Genomic DNA, 16,303 nt, shown 5'->3' on the forward strand with positions numbered 1-16,303 from the left:
GTGGAGTGTTGTTGTCTTCTTCTCGGGTACAGCTCCTCCTATTTTCCCTGGATACCGTTTGGACTTGCGTCCTCATGATGACACCGCGATGCAACAGAACGTCCAGGTGAGCCTCTGGTGGTTTGCAAGAAGATTTCCACGATGTTTACATAGGATTCCATCAACACGAGGAAACAGTACAAGAGGACGAAGACTCGGAAGCAAATTATGAATTCAGCGAGATCTCGTGGCGAGTTTAACTAAGAGCAGCTCGAACGTAATATTACTGAGCTTTCATGGGATGCCAACTCCTCGGAGAGCCGTTGGCTGGACACACGTGTTTCGGTCGGCGATGCGATACTTTAGTAGACTTAACTTTATAATGGTTATATATCAGTATTATCATTTTTTCAATTAATAGCCTTAGATTTATATTATACATGATATGAAGATATTATAACGATTACTCAATATTAAGATAGAACATCAATCTCTGACACGTGCACGCTTGTTGTCACTAAAAATGTCAGAGCGAGTCGGGCATCGCATTTAAAACTTGCGGGAAAATTCACTCACTATTTGGGGAAGCGCCTAAAAAGTGTTCGATCCCTTGGATATAGTGTATTGTCTTTCAGGTCCAATCCTGTTGGAGAAGCTGCGGGTCTATCATCTGAGAGCCCTCGTGATTGGATGTCGTTTATTCGTAGAGCATCAGCAGTAGTTGTGATCAGAAGCGTAGCTTATATGTCGTCCTTCTCTCACAGGATGTGATCATCGGGTTTCACTGGAAGCTACTGTTGTCTTGTGTTGCCGATCATTGGTAGACTCTGGACACGCATCTGCTAGCAGTTTCTCCCTTGGGTCAGCGCGCAGACTGTGCACTGTACTATACGGCAAAGTCAATGGGGTTTTCAGTTCCACTTGTCCAGCTCACGAAATTGTTCTGGGCTTTTACTAACTAGTTCTTGAAATGGTGTAGAGTCGTGAGTTATGTCGACGAACTGAACGTGCAGCATGTTAAATGCTCTACGACTGTGAACTCGTGAGAGCTTAGATCATCCATCCAGAGCGCCTCTCGATTCCTGATCTTTTCAAGAAGAATATTCAAAATATTATATTATATTTTCCCTCACTGAGGCGTAACCTTTCTGGGATGCAACTGTGGTTGGTTATTGTTGCGCGCCGCGGAGGATTTTTCGTATCATTTTTCCATATGGGAAAGTTAGCTCGAGAGCGGAGTCAATGCGCCATAATTTCTGATGGATGACCTATGCCGCATAAATAAGCCTATCCGACGGTTGGAATTTGTCAGCTGGGGATGAAGACGCAAGAGAGTTGGCAGCGATAATCGTCCCGGGAGTGGAATACCTGACGGATCGACCTGATACGAGCGCAGTCGTGTAAGCTGGGCACCTCTAAGGAGATGATATCAGTATCGCTGAGATGACTTTTCATCGCTGCCCCCTTCCCTGCGGAATCTCTTGTTCTGCAAGAAGATCATGTTCTTTTACCATCGCCACCGTCATTTTACGTAACTGTATTGTGAGTAATCACGTGTTTCACCTAATTGCTTGTAATAGTTGTTGTGCGTCATGTCTCACAGTCATGAGGGCCCGGGATCGAACCCTAATGCTTGTGTTTCTCCATACGGCAGAATCCATAACTTTATCATCACTTTCAAATGAGCAAGGCGGGTCGAGCGCAGTTTGAGGATGGACACCAGCATCCAACACAGTGTGTGGCAGGGTTGTGAGCTCTCGTACGTTGTGTCTCCCAGGCTTGGTATAATTCCCGAAGAAGAGCCCTTGCCGAATACACCTGAGGGGGAGCTGAAGCCGCAGGCCTCGGAGTCGACGAGGCGAAGAAGTTGCGGTAATTGGTGTGGTGGAATTGGCGAGAAACTCAAAAGCAATCTTCTTAAAGTGCTGCCGGCTTTAACGATCGACTCATCGCAGGAGTATCGTGACCAAGATCAGTTCCGCGTGGAAGGAGCTTTTGTATTCAACAACAGCAGTGATTACAGTCGAGGAACAGAAACATCGCTTTACACGAGGCCCAAGAGCGTCGCATTGGAGAACGGGGATATCCCGGATACGCCACTATATGAGCTGAAGAAGCGGATAAGGAGCATGAGTGGTGAGAAGCACAAAGCGGTCGCTGAGGAAATGCATAAGACGGAAACACGAGAAAGCAGCAATGACGTAACAGATAGAGAGCCTCTGATACACTCACGGAACTAGCCTCGCAATGCATGTCATGCATTGCATGATATAACCTGCTGCGCTTTATTACTTTCAGTGCTGTAGTTTGAAGCCTGTAAATATTTTGTTAAGTCATGGGGCGGAGCGATCACACCTTCCCCATCATTTCTGCGATTCAGCAAAGCAATCAGGGGAGCGTTCCCTTGCTGGCGCTCCTTTGGGGCATACATGGTGCCCCCAGAGGATCAACGGTCTTATATTATGGTCCTGCCGATGGTCAAAGTGTTGATACGTGTAGAAGTACAATTGTGTTTTATATCAACTTCAAGATGGGTTGGCCGTATTATCTGCCGACCTCTAATATCCTCTTGCTCGTACTAGTATTGGGTTATGGAAGTTCTCACGATTACCAATCCCCAAGAAGCATAGAGTAGCACAAACCAACCGCATTGACTAGGCTTGTTACACAGACAAGGCAAATAAAACTTGTGATATTTTCTCGACTGGATACTCCAACGAGAGCAATCTCTGGTTGTGGAGATTCTCATTCACTCTGATTGTGTGGAATTATAAGCTGCATCCTAAGTTCGATCGCCATTTCCTTAGATTTCGACGAAGCTCTACATTCTCTTCTGTGAGGCCTGCCAAAACCATGTACGTCCGAATGTACATTCCCTCACTATTAGGCTAGGCCAGCAAGATACGAAGCTCATGAGAATGAGTAGCGTCACAAGTAGGAATGTGGAGGAGTTCGTATCAGACTCACTCGCTACCGCTATAGCCCTCAGTAGAAGTGGCGGGACAATTTGTCACATCACAACCTCGCACCATTAAAACAATGAGACGTATCGTTGACCAAGCGAGACGTAAAAAGTTGAGTGGTGGTCGAGCGGAGCAATCAGAGCCCGTGTGGAGTCGCTTTGCAATGACAAGGTCGAACTGGCCTCGTTGTGGAGGTTTTCAAACAGTGCTTCATGAGCTCTCTGTGAATTTCGAATCTTCCTAGCCATACTTAAACGCAATACTATATACGAACGTCAAGTCTCTGGGGATGAATATTTTCCCTCAGATGGTGATATTGCAGGAGTAGACTTGAATGTTTACTGCACCAATAAGGGACGTATTTAATCACGCCAATGCTTCCTGATGAGTCACCAGTGATGACTTCTTCGAATTCAATCGACCCACTGGTTCGACTATGGATGACAACCTGAAATCAAATTACACACAAAGGGTAACGACATCGAGAAGTACTGTCACGAACTCACCTGTCCACTTGGAAAAACTAATGTGTAAATTTCGGGTCGTCGAGGCTCCACTGTTGGCCGTTGCGTTCCTTCAACAGAAGATAATATCAGGAAAAAATCTTTGTCACATACCGTTATTCGGGATGACGGATTGAGTGGACTTGGGAATGACTCATTCCCAAGCCCATCACTCAATCTGCTGGCTGCGCTATCCACACGGGGGCCTGAAACATACAACTGCCGACACTCGCCTTCTCACTAGCATACACTCGTTCATAGAAGACATAAGCACATGCAATTCAGGTTCATCGAGACCACCGCCTTGCGGCCGTGGTCGCTTGCTAGACGGAGAGCCGCTCCCACCACTAGGGGACTGAGGGACCGTTGCTGGTTGCTCTGGTGGAGCCGCAGCAACTATGAAGAGGAGCGCTTTGAAAGAGTGGGATCAGACAGCCTACCAGATGGGACCTCGTGGACAATAGTCATTGCCACAGAGGTTCCTGAAGTCCCTAATGATGGATCGAAGGCGACCCGCACACAATTCTCTTGTTCGAGTATCTTGTCCTCAGCCCTGAAACGGAATGTAATATGCCAGCTGGGGCATCTTCCTCACCCCTACGACGTCTACATCATCCGGGAACCTCGCTACAGCGACCAAGTTGACGACTCTATAGACCCCCTTGGTTGGCATGTTCTGCTATGAGATAACGCTGCGCAGCTGTTGCCATCAGATGCCGGATGCACAGCGTTCAAGGGCGGCCGTCAGAAAAGGCACCTCAAAAGCCGGCATTCGAGATTATTTACGTTCATTGCAAACTTGTTGGCCAAATCTTTCAAAGCTGAAAAACAAACAGATCAGATGCACATCCAGATCGACGACCAGAGCCCGGTCCCATATCCACTCAATAGTGGCATGCAGGTACTCACAGCTGCAGATGTAGATTCTACCAGCCGCCTTGCATGGGGCGACATATCCAGCAACAGCTTGTGGATTCGCAGGAGTCGGTGGCGTCCCAACACTAAACGTTATCATCTTATCTCGGCGGTTCTGTTACAAGACTCATAGGCCGGCGGCCTCACTTAAACTTGACATCTGGCGACCTGTTGGAGATCTTCAGCGAGGTCAGTCGATCAGTGCCCAGCTTAGTTTCAATGACCGCCGCCATAGCTACCTCAATCTCAAACACAGCAGCGGCTGCTGCTCCACCCCCGAACCCAGCAGTGTTGCTCATCCTGGACAACCAAACGTCCACCTCGACGTGCCATAAAGGGTGGCGGCATTCCAAATGGCATCCTTCCTGGTCGAGGCATCCCAGCCGTCTAACAAGCAGAACGTAGATGGAGGCCAGCGGCGGTATTCATCTCACGGTCATCCCCATAGGATAGGGCATCATCATTCTGCCCGACGCCACCCCGGCCGGCACAATTCCCGAGTGCGGCGGCATGGACGCAGCAGCTTAACCATCACTCCCGCTGGCTGTGCTACAGAAACTCTTCAAAGGCCGTTGCCGGCCAGCCATGCTCTGATTATATTTTTACGATCCCCTCTGAGCTCAAGCACTCGATCATTGAGCTGTCGAGCCGGAGTCCGACAGATATTTCTAACCTCGGCCTTTATGATCTGAAATAAGAAAAAGAAGACGACACCGAGTGTAGTGTGAGAATAAGAATTGAGGCGCGCGGTAAGTTTATGCAACCATCACTACCTTAAATATCTCCCTTTATCCTTCTAACCTGAGCGGAGGCTTGTGACCGATTATTCCGATAGTGGACATGGTGAATCCTCGCTACTGCGATGCACGTGGCTCATTCGACGAGCGCGAGCCTCTATCGAACCGGGCTAGCTTTGAATAACAGCGCAGTTGTCGCAGACTTGTCATACCACTTATCATGGTGAGGATAACGACCAACACTACTACCACCACCACACATCCCATCCTTCACCACGAAAAGCAGCGAGGAGAGCTTCACCAGAAACGTATTAGGTCGTCTTTCCTGTTCGGAAACGGTCGGTCCGCCGAGCAGCCTGCTGCCTCTCGAGAACTCGCCGGCTCCTGGCCCTCCCTCGAGCATCGAAGTGATGGGCGTATTTAGATCCCTCCCGTGGGGCCTCGGGGGAAGCAACGAAACTGAATCCCGGTATTCCTCATGTAGACGCCTGTTCAGCGGCTTACGGCGATGCTGAGACATGTTGGAAGTAGTTGTTCTTGATCTCATGCAGAGCAACACTCGCGACCATACCCAGATCAGCCTCGGTCAAGTTCATTCGTCCGCCGGCGTCGCTTAGACGCACTCGATTGAACGACTCTAAAGCCACAAGTCGTCCATCACACACGACTGTCGAGATGCTGCTCACTAGGGGGCGTCGCAAGCCCTGCATGCGGCCCTCTGATCAGCAAGGCTATGCCGTTTGTGCTCGGTGAATTAGTCGTGAAAATGTCTCCATCGCCACCAATAAGCGGCCCTTTAGTATCAAGTACTGCGGGGAAGAGCGAGCTCTCCTCGATAAACCTAGTATGGAAATCCCCATAACACGCTGATGGTGATGACCGACCTCTCGAGCCGATCAAGTTTACCATACGAGAAGGGCATGTGCCACAATGCGCCCTAACCCAAGCGCTCATTAGTGGTACAATCAGCTTTTTGCTAGCCTCACCTGACTGCTTCTTATGGCCTTGTGATCAAACGGATCAGCATTCGTTCTTGGCAGGAACCATATTGAATGCCACTTCAACGCGAACGCGGAACGCAATATCGTTCCGAGCTGACCCGCATCGATAACACCATCTAATATCTACACCAAGCCAACAGCCCGTCACATGGTCAGCCTGCAGAGCTGCTTCTCACCAGCAATAGTTTGGTAGTATCAGGAGGTTTCTCCAATGGTTGAGGCATGCGTATAGTCCCCAACATGTTGTGCTGATAGGATCGCATATTGGCGACTCTGAGGGCGAGCTCGGAATATACAGCGGAAAATACGATAGTAATATTAATCATGCTTTGATACGGTGTTCCCTACAACTCCAAATCGACTTCTCGTGGATTTGAAGCCATTTTAAAGTCCTCCTCTCGAGAGATGGATAATATTTTCATTGAAAATATGGTATCGGGAATTAAAACTTTTCTAACCTCTGAATAACACCTTGTCAGCAGCAGCATCCACAGTGATTCGATGAGCATCAGTGAGAGTTAGCACTTTCACAATGCAGTGCATTTTCAACCCCCCCCCCCCATACAACATGCGCTTACCTCCTGAGTATCTTGTCCGATACCACATGATGTGATTCATATCGCAAAGAGCACATGGGGGGAAGCGGCCGATCGGAGACAACCTCTTTGAAGGAGTAACTTCAGCAGCACAACAACAAGAGTAGCATAGATCTCTAGCATGTTCAGTGACTACTTTTCCGCCAACTCGTTGAGCAGCTTCTTGCCCGATACCACACACAGTTTACTCTCCACCCTCCGAGCACTCTCATTCGCTAGTCCTAGTAGCTCTGCCACCAGGGGGTCCGATAGGGATTTGATCACGCGATGCGAGGCCATTGTTGACGATGAGATAATCGAGCCGAGCTGAGCTCAGGGAATTCTCCAGCTTGCGTTAGTTTTAATTGAAATCAACTGCGCAACTTCGAGGATATTCATAGACTTTGAGAGAAATAATAGTAGTGGTACGATCATACAGCTCTCATAGCCTCCCTGAACTCACATTCATCAACATTCGATTATATCAAAACCCTATACTCATTGTAGGCAAAATCGGTGTGCATGAATTCATGATCAAACGCCAATCAAAAGCCGTCGCTCCACGAGATCAGCGACAAGCTCGTGACCATGGGCTACCATCTGCTGCTGAGGGCGACAGCCTTGGATGTTCTCCACCTGCATATGGTCGTGAATTACGAATAGCGGTCCGTCGTCAACAACTTAGTATTCGGCTCAACGTTGGAGCGATCAAGGTAGTGTAAATCTAGTACTAGTACTGTCTGACAACATGGACGACCGAACAATCAAACATAACGATGATGATGATGATGATGATGATGATGATGATGAATTGCCTACCTCCATCTTGCGTAGATGCTCTAACTTGTCATGAATTGGGGAGAGCAGGGGCCCATTTGACAAGCCTCGGTTAGGCACAAAAATCGTAAGGCGCTAGGCGATTATTGCACCTAACAGCGGAGGTACCTTACTGCACCTAATGCCTTCCACCTTCCCGTTTTTTGCTCTTCCGCTCCGCTTATATGCCGAACCCAGTGCGGTTTCTCCGCGGAGGTTCAAATCCAGTGCAGTGTTATTTGGCTTCATTTTCGACTCAGACATTTCTTGAGAGCTTAGCGGAGCGTTGCGGCAGTGAAATCACCTCAGTAACGGGAGACTATGCAAACCTGGAACGCACCGCGAAGAGCACACAATCTGCACGTGCATACGCACACATGCGTGCAAGAAATGTGTGCGGCCATCCCACGGAACTTAGCCTAACAATTCCTTGTTTCCATGTGGAGCAGCAATGCACGACTGGCCTGATGCGCTTTGACCACACCCACCCGACCCGGGGGATGTGTGCTATCGGTGTGCAACAAGTAAGACCTAGTTCGCACCATCCGGTCCCTGCCGGTGAACCGCAAAAATCTAAGGAGAGTGTAAGTTTTCTAAGGAGGTCTGCATTTCCCAAGGAAGCCGGAAAAATCTAAGGATGACGCGAAGATTTCTAAGGAGGTCTGCAAAGTCTAAGGATGGTAGCGTCATACCTAAGGAAGGGCGGCACGGCTTTTACAGGCGGTGCAAGCTCATCCAAACGTAGCTCTACCATAAAGCCTCTATGCAATCTGCACAATGTGTTGTGTAATATGCGATGTGGGGCCGAGTCATCAGCGGCCGCGTTTGTTGTGGCATATCAGCCCGAGGAAAGCAAGACCGTTGGCAAGAGAGCGGCGAGCCCAGGCATCATGGGTAGTAGGCGGTCGAAGCGTCATAGAAGAGAGCCATCCCGCTATCGTGGCTTCATAAAGCTGTGATTACAGCTTAATTTACCAAGTGTGCGGGAAAGAAGTCCCGTCTTCAACACACTGTCGGCTTACTCGCCGATTTAGTTATTCGGATACGGGCATCCTAAGCATACGTAGAGCGATGCATCAATAACCCCAGTCTTAGAAGAGAAATCTTGTTGAAAGTTAGACCGGTTTTTGCCGGGTGGGAGGGGGTGTGAGAGGCTCTCACTGAGAGCATCACAAGTTGTAGAGTAACAACCAGCGAGTGCAACACTTATCGGGGATAGGAACCGCCAAAAGAACCTTGGCGGGGAAAGTTCCCCTGCAAGCACTCAGGCTGAGTGACTCAGCAAAAGAATTACTTCGATGCCGGGGCCAGGCTATAACTGGAAAAGGCTACAGGAGGGAAACTCGTGATTAAAACCGTCATCCGGGTGAGAGCTGATATCCGGGTTAAGGCTGTTATCCGGGTGAGAGCTGATATCCGGGTTAAGACTGTTATCCAAGGCCTCAGAAAAAAAACGCCAATCGCAAGGCAAGAGCGTAACCTCCGTGAACCCGAAACCCGACTCAGGTCTCCCCTCGGGCGACCATCACCCAAAACCCGGGGAGATGGCTGTGTGAGAGCTGAGAGGGTTCCTTAGGAAAAAAACGGAACTCCCTTATGAAGTGCCGAACCTCCCTTAGAAAAACGCAGAGGACGAGCGAAAACGTTTCCTTAGAATTCTTACACTCTCCTTAGAAAAATGATATAGATGGGTCCCTGCCACATAGAACCTTCGGCGCATGCGCAGGTCATGGGTTTCCCGATTGCCGATCTACAGATTAGACAATGAGACTACTAGTCTGAGACTAGTGGCAACGTTGAACCGTGCTTGATTGGCAATCTCGCGCACACTTGGAAATCCAGCCTTCGCTGAATGGCGCCCCGGTTCTCCAATCCCACACTCTCGAGTCGGAGGGGCTTTCATGTTGCTATGTGAGCATAATTGTAGCAGAACACGTATATGTCGTTCGCCATGCTGATCGATTACAGACGCTTGAATTCTCCACCATTCCATTGAATCCATGGTATACCGTTAGTTACGGTCCGTAACTTATAATGTTGCCTATACTGGCCATAAGCAATAATCAGCCCCATCATGGGGCTGATTATGGCTTATGGCCAACAGTACGCCGTAACGGCGTACAGTTGGTCGCAGCAGATTTCGACGCCGAACACAATGCGAGTGAACACTACATATCATAAACCTAAGTTAAAGTCCGGTACTGGTCCAGTACTACTGGACGTAGTTCCTCGCGCTCGAGGACAAAACCAGCTTCCGCAGTTGCTTATAAAGGTTTTGGTAGGCCTTTAGACTCGGCGGGCAGCGGACTCTCGCTCGGAGATTCCTCGGTGGCTGAGACTTGGTCTGCCATTGTGAAAATTCCACCCCGCTGTGAAATCGACCCACTGCAGAGACTTTTTCAGTGAGAACCGAAATTCGGACCATACATCACTCAGTGACGGTCACTGGCACCATTTTCTCAATACCATTCAGGCTTTCGATTGAAACCAATCGATTACTGTGCTGGGAACAGTCATAAAGTTGATCCGCATTCCTAGCATGTTTCAGAGTCAGTATCTGGAGTCTTTTATATTGCGAGTATCTCGCGGCGAGACATGATTCCAAGGCTACTCACTGTTTCACGGTAGATCAGGCAAAGCTTTTTCTTGGGGTGGACTACCTCAATACTCAACTATAGTAATACAGTAACACGGTGTTACTAACACCGATCGGAGATGGACAGCCGAGAGTTGGAACTCGTTCGGTCCCTGAACAGTTGGGAACGTAGGGCTCAGTGATAAGTTTATCGGTCATTATGGGGGCTCTTCTGAGCTGGGTGAATACTAGAGATAGATCGGATACGTACGACATCGCAGACAAGAAGTACTTGCCCACTTCATTGATAAATAACGCAACTTGTTACCGACAACATGACTCACTTAGTTACATGATTTTGTGTTGCCTGAAGAAGGTCCTCAGACTGTGCCTGAATAAAGCAGCTTGACATCGTGTATCACCGTGACGAAGACTGCTTACACTTGGTATGCAGCAACAGCCGCGTAGATCACCATCTGCAGCAAGGCTGCCCACATGACTCGACTATTTACCGTCTCGGAGGCGTTACGAAAGGTCTGAGAGAGGAAGCCTTAGTGAAAGTCGGCACAGTTAGCGGATACCTCCTCTTGATCGCCCTCGTATTCGTTCTCTGATACTATGCCTGACACTTTGCCGATCAAACCCTTCACTTTGGAGGCTCTGAAACAACTTATAGCAGAGATCTTGGAGATGATAGCACTGATCTCAGCAGGAGCGAGACGCACACAACTTCAAGAGAATTAGGTGGCCCTTCGAGGGCCGCATTACGTCGTTCTCAATCCCTCACCGGTTGCTGCGTCTACAGCACCGAAGGGCATCGCGTTTTCAAGGTCTGCCTCGTCGAGGACGTCGAGCGTGAGGCTCCATTTGGTTCTGGAAAAGAGCAAATATCGCCGACAGTAACAGGTCTTGTCATGTTCATCATCGACTCGGACCATCCGCGATGGTACTTCGCCTTGCTTGCCAGCTGGGCTTTCCATCTACGACCAACTTCTTCGAGGCACATCGTACAAAGTTCGTATTCACCACCTGAATCTCTGAGTATCAGCCGACCTGACCCATGAGCCTACCGATCTTAGGCGAAAAGGCCACTATACCAGATTGCTGCGAGGTGGGTAGTGATCTAATGATCGGGTGAACTGACGTCGCTGCGTCTCCATCGTCGTCGAGGTACCGAGCCTCCAAGCGGATCTCACACCTGGACCAACACATGATTTGTCCGTCAGCCTCACGATGAATTTGACCCAATAAGGATCCCATCAACCAGAAAGTTGTGGAAGGGGAGAAAAACACACACCTATCACTCGTCCGTGTGGATGTTCTCGTTCGTATTGGGTTAATTACTGCACGCCGAATCATTGATATTGATATTCCTTGTTCACAAATCGGCACCCAATTTTTTCCTCACCGAGATGGACTCAGTTCATCAAAAGTGAGAAAATCGTTGTAATCACCGAAAGGGCGACGATCGTTGCGCAACGTGATATGGTCTTACTGTAATCCAAAATCGCCGTCATCGGCTCCTTCGATCATCAAACGTGTAATCTTGGTGTACTTGATGGCTATGGCCACGTGTGCCGCTATATGCTGACTGATAACGATAATACATCGTCAAACTCACACTGGGAGGTGCTCTACACATACTGGAAGCACATCTGCTGGCCGGGAAGAGTGTAGAAATGGAGACCCAGAACTTGAAATAAGAAAATGATGACACCAATTAGACGAGGCAGAATCACTGACATTATCGATGAGCAGGACAACCTCTGGTACGCGAGGGGAAGTACGAAAGGGCCGAGATAACAGACATGAAGAGTCACCCGAGGGCATTGGATCCTATGAGTAACGATTACGTGGAGAATACGATGGAATAAGCGGCTTATTATAAGCCCCTTGCGCCCTAAAAGTACTCACTCATTCGAAGGGTGTATGCCACGAGTATACGGTCCGGCGGGCCGATAACTATCCATTATTGAGAAGTATCATATCAATCAACGGCGTAGTATCGTTGAAAGAATGTGTATATCGCGTTGATGCTACTGTACAACATTTACATAAACCTCAACACCTATATTGGATCATTTAGAGGAACATTTTCCACTACATAGCGAGGGTTGGCCTGAATATCGGCATTGAACATAGCAAGAACAGAACTTAGTTGTCAACTAAGTTATGTTCTTCTGTTCTTCGTCAGGCGCTCAATGAGCGCCTCAGTCAATAACCCCAATCAGAATAACCATTCTGAATCTCGTGTGCATTTACCTTGTTTCTAACTCGTCAGCATCCAGGTAGTGGGCACTTCTATCATTATTACAAAAGGGCCGACTACCGCAGTCAGGCCGGGAGCTTGGCCCAGCACAGGAGTCAACAGTGACATCACCGGCGGGCCAACTTAGGGAGTCTCCGACTGTTTCCGTCCTTCCATTTCGCAACTACCTCAGAGATTAGCCTTTCTGTTGGGAATCGCCAAGGCGCTGCCTCGCGGGGTCGGGGTTGCCGAAGGGGGGCCTACTACAGCTCTACAAGACTGGGACCTCTCACGTGTTTACCACACTCTATAATCACTATGCTACACTACAGGCGATTTCTACACACGCTACTGCGTTCAAGCCACACGAACATATGCGAAGCTCCCGATAAAACGAATATTACACAGTGTGCGTTTGTGGAATCCCCGAGGGTGTTCAAGAAGATGTGGTATGAGATTTGTACGCGTGCACAATTCTGTCCCGTTATGTATGTTGCTAATAGTGTCCTTGCTTCCCGTCTGCATAAGACCGTGGAAGTGGAACTAAGAACTGTTCTTGAGATTTTGTAACCGACGACCCGCTCACCTTTAACAACATATCACCATCGGCATGGGAAGGAAGTGCAGACGCGCATGTCTTCCGTGTCATCCGATCCAATGAGCAACGCCATCATCACCTCATCGGTCGCGGCGTCCAAGATAGATGCTCTGTCGAAGTACGTCGACTTGTACAGCGACTTGCCATCATTGCAGGAGGTTATCGATTATCATCACGTGAAGAGCCAAGCTGAGCACGTTCAGGTCGATTCCGCCGATCATGCGCTGTTGATGCCACTGCGTGGAGCATGCCTGAGTGGTAGGTAACTCCATCACAGTGGGGGGATAACTGCACCTGAAGGTGACCTGGAGGGGGCTCGGCTACTCCTGTCGAGATACCCTGCCGTTGCGGGAGCCCTTAAGAGCACTTTAGCGGTTCCTTCATTGCTCCTGTTGGCCGTCTCAAGCAGATGTGCCCCCCTAGTAGGAGATGTGCCCCAGTAGTGCCCATTCCCCACCGATGGCAGTCCCTTCTAGGTCGACCTGCTTTTACAACATCAGTTGTCCTCGCCACCAAGTGGATCGAGGGGACCTGTTCGTCTGTGGTCGAAAGAGACTCTAGGCGAGGCGATTATAACTGCATGTGTGCTCGGAGAGTCGGACATGGTTCGGTCGCTCGCTGGAGCCCGCCCTCCCATAGTAGATTATGAACACCCGGACAGACCGGAATCGACCCCTCTCACAACAGCGGTAGTCGGCAGCAACGCCGCTCGCTCGTCTACACCGTGTATCGTCCCTTAGGTGTGTTATGGTAATGTTGATACTGTCCGATCGTTGCTCGAGTTGTCGGCCTCGGTCATCGGGGGTCATCCGGAAGGCTGGACAGCGCTTCATATGGCGACTCATATGAACTCTGCGGAAATGGCGCACATGCTGCTTGAAGCTGTCCCTCGAGAAGAGTTGTCCATGGTGATCATTCCATATGGGGTATCGGGGTAGATCATCATCAGATTCCTGGCTTCCTCAACAATGCAAGTGCTGAGAGCGTCCATCCATCGGTCTTGCACGTTGCCATTCGTCGATGTAGTCTTGACCTAGTGCGACTCCTCTTGAGATACGGAGTAGCCCTTTCCCGTGTATGCGGGGTGATTTTGCAAAGCCGTCAGGCCGATCCAGTGGCCCCCTCGGGCCCTCATGGTTTGACTCCACTCATGACGGCATGCCAGAACATCAGAACAGGTATGGGAAATCACACCCACCGTTTCGCGTGATGCCGATCTCCGATCAGAAGAGGCGGAGGGTATCGTAGAGGAACTGTTGGGTATTGAATCAGTAGCGGCAGGGATCAACACTCCTTGTGAAGCATCAGGATCGATCTACCGAGGGTCCGAGTAGCCCTTGTCGGCATGCTCTATCACCAATGATGCTCCAGCTAGATACACAGCCCTTCATTTGGCAGCGGATTCGCACAGCAGTCTGCCGATCGTACGTTGCCTCCTTGCTCACGGTGCATCGCCGCTGATAAGGGCGAGAAATACTCCCAAGGGGTGAGTGTGCATCCTTGAGTGTCGCAACTCGGACTTGAGGAAGGTATGGTTTACTCCCTCTGGACCTAGCGTATGATACTCTTCGGTCATCAACCACCGAGACCGAATCTCCCGACGATCCGATTCTAACTGACATACAGATGGAGCTGACGCGATGCGGCTTATGCGGGGCGACTGGATCACCCATTGTAGACCGCTATTGATGCCGTCACCGACTATGTACGTTGAACGTTCTCCATTCCATCAGGTTTGCTTCCGGTGCCATGCTCAGCGTTACTGCACGGGAAGCTGTCAAAGAAAGCATTGGCCGCATCACAAGAGGATTTGCCAATTCGACTTTGCATGAGTATTTTTCATTTGATTTCGGTTTGGTTCGTCCCGAAGAGCTGTACACGAGTGCGTTAATTACGGGATGAACATAATATGTCGAGCATGTTGAGGTAGCGAGGTGAGTATCGCGGTTGGCTGACTCAGCCCGGCTGAGCCGCGATGACTATGTGGATTTGCGTTGTCACGAAGGCCACGAGCATGAAAACAAGTACACGAATGAGGCATTTGTGTTAGACATCATTCGTATTGCGGGAAGGAGCTACTACACTCGAGATCATACAGAGACAGTACAGATTGTACCATACTGTAATAGTAGCTGTATTCTACAGTTACTATTACACGATTACACTCCTCGCAAACAACTCCATGGATCTGTTATTTGTATTCTCAATTGGAGTAGACGGAGCTTATCAGTATAGCACTCTGATCAGTTGAATCCTCCTATTATTGCACACAGCCTTCTGTTCTCGACTCGGTTTGCTATGCTACTATCGTACATTCCTTTTATGCTAAGAAAGAAAGTCTGACCAACCCAACAGGCAACCACTGATACTGAATTGCCGGGAGAAAATTGAGCTGCTGGTAGACATCCCATTGTAGTACATAGTCTTCAATCTGGCAATAGCGCTGTGGTGCCTTGTCGCCTCAGTGAGACTCGTCGCCTTTTCCAGCAAAATCATCGATTCGCGGCGAGCCCCCTCATGGATGGCCTCATTTTGACTGATGATCGCAGTCATAGGCAGATGTGTACTTTCTGGCTGTATTACGTGCTCCAGTCAACCCAGATATATCAGGGCTCTTCGTCGTGTTGCTAACCGTTGCACATCACGCTCGCGACTACAAATGATGCGCAGGTATCGTTTTCTGTCTCCCGGCGCAAAGCTTGATATATCGTAGCGATGATGGCTACTAGCCACTGCCTGGCCTCAAGTATGGCTGTGGTAGAAGTAGATCAATCAGTGAATGTGTGCTTTGCTTACGAGTTTTGTCGCTTATTGGTGGATGGGGTATCCAATAGACTGCCGTTAGTTTTTTTCATCAACTGTAGAGATGCTTTCATTCACTTTGGCTCTGTTGGCCTCGGTTGGATTGGCTGGAGCCGTCCTGTCTGCACCTCGTGATCGTCTAGATCATGATCTCTGTACAGCTACTGCTGTTGATTGTGCCGCCACCGCTGATGGTGGGTGCATCGCTGCGACGAGTGCTGATGGAAGTCCTCTCGACTTCCGAATGGTTTATGTTCCACCGAAGACTTACGGACCTGGTGAGAAGAGGGCTGTCTACAAACAGTTCCAAAACTATCCGAGGATTGTTGATGCCTCTCGAGCCCCAAGTTATGCTCCCACCTCTCCCGACCAGAAGCCCAGTGTACCTATTGGGTATATTGACATGCCCGAAGGGACGACTTATGGCTATTGGGATGCCGCTTATGGTGTTATGAATGAAGCCGGTTTATCAATGGGTGAGAGCAGTTGCAGTGGTCGTTTGAGCTCCGTTCCGAAAGGAGATGGCCCGAACGGTAGCGGTGCCTTGTTCTGGGTGGGTGAATTGTCTGATATCGCTCTCGAGGTCTGCTC

At 49.4% G+C, this 16,303-nt stretch overlaps 5 protein-coding genes across 5 annotated transcripts in view; 2 read left to right on the forward strand and 3 right to left on the reverse strand.

Moving 5' to 3' along the window:
• Positions 1 to 4,503: 4,503 nt before the first annotated feature.
• On the reverse strand, positions 4,504 to 4,659 carry Pmar_PMAR021005 (hypothetical protein; the record flags this gene model as incomplete). The annotated part of the gene is made up of 1 exon (XM_002784567.1): positions 4,504 to 4,659. One exon carries the CDS (start codon positions 4,657 to 4,659, stop codon positions 4,504 to 4,506), a length of 156 nt encoding a protein of 51 aa, XP_002784613.1.
• A 734-nt stretch (positions 4,660 to 5,393) lies between these two features.
• Pmar_PMAR021006 (RNA methyltransferase, putative) lies at positions 5,394 to 6,973 on the reverse strand (the record flags this gene model as incomplete). The annotated part of the gene is made up of 7 exons (XM_002784568.1): positions 5,394 to 5,556; positions 5,602 to 5,734; positions 5,784 to 5,938; positions 5,982 to 6,034; positions 6,084 to 6,221; positions 6,275 to 6,371; positions 6,831 to 6,973. The coding sequence occupies 7 exons, from the start codon at positions 6,971 to 6,973 to the stop codon at positions 5,409 to 5,411; spliced, it is 867 nt and encodes a 288-aa protein (XP_002784614.1). The 3' UTR covers positions 5,394 to 5,408.
• A 234-nt stretch (positions 6,974 to 7,207) lies between these two features.
• Positions 7,208 to 7,753, reverse strand: Pmar_PMAR021007 (hypothetical protein; the record flags this gene model as incomplete). The annotated part of the gene is made up of 3 exons (XM_002784569.1): positions 7,208 to 7,309; positions 7,493 to 7,585; positions 7,619 to 7,753. The coding sequence occupies 3 exons, from the start codon at positions 7,751 to 7,753 to the stop codon at positions 7,208 to 7,210; spliced, it is 330 nt and encodes a 109-aa protein (XP_002784615.1).
• A 5,216-nt stretch (positions 7,754 to 12,969) lies between these two features.
• Positions 12,970 to 13,271, forward strand: Pmar_PMAR021008 (hypothetical protein; the record flags this gene model as incomplete). Its single annotated transcript, XM_002784570.1, has 2 exons — positions 12,970 to 13,168; positions 13,222 to 13,271. The coding sequence occupies 2 exons, from the start codon at positions 12,970 to 12,972 to the stop codon at positions 13,269 to 13,271; spliced, it is 249 nt and encodes an 82-aa protein (XP_002784616.1).
• Positions 13,272 to 15,776: 2,505 nt separating this feature from the next.
• The window catches only part of Pmar_PMAR021009 (hypothetical protein), a gene marked incomplete at both ends in the record, with an annotated part of 1,310 nt that continues 783 nt past the window's right edge, over positions 15,777 to 16,303 (forward strand). The window contains one exon of the mRNA XM_002784571.1: positions 15,777 to 16,188. Coding sequence (XP_002784617.1) covers positions 15,777 to 16,188 — 412 coding nt within the window. The remainder of the gene's footprint in view (positions 16,189 to 16,303) is intronic.

The sequence above is a fragment of the Perkinsus marinus genome (assembly GCF_000006405.1).
Source record: "Perkinsus marinus ATCC 50983 genomic scaffold scf_1104296934700, whole genome shotgun sequence".
Lineage (NCBI taxonomy): Eukaryota > Perkinsozoa > Perkinsida > Perkinsidae > Perkinsus > Perkinsus marinus.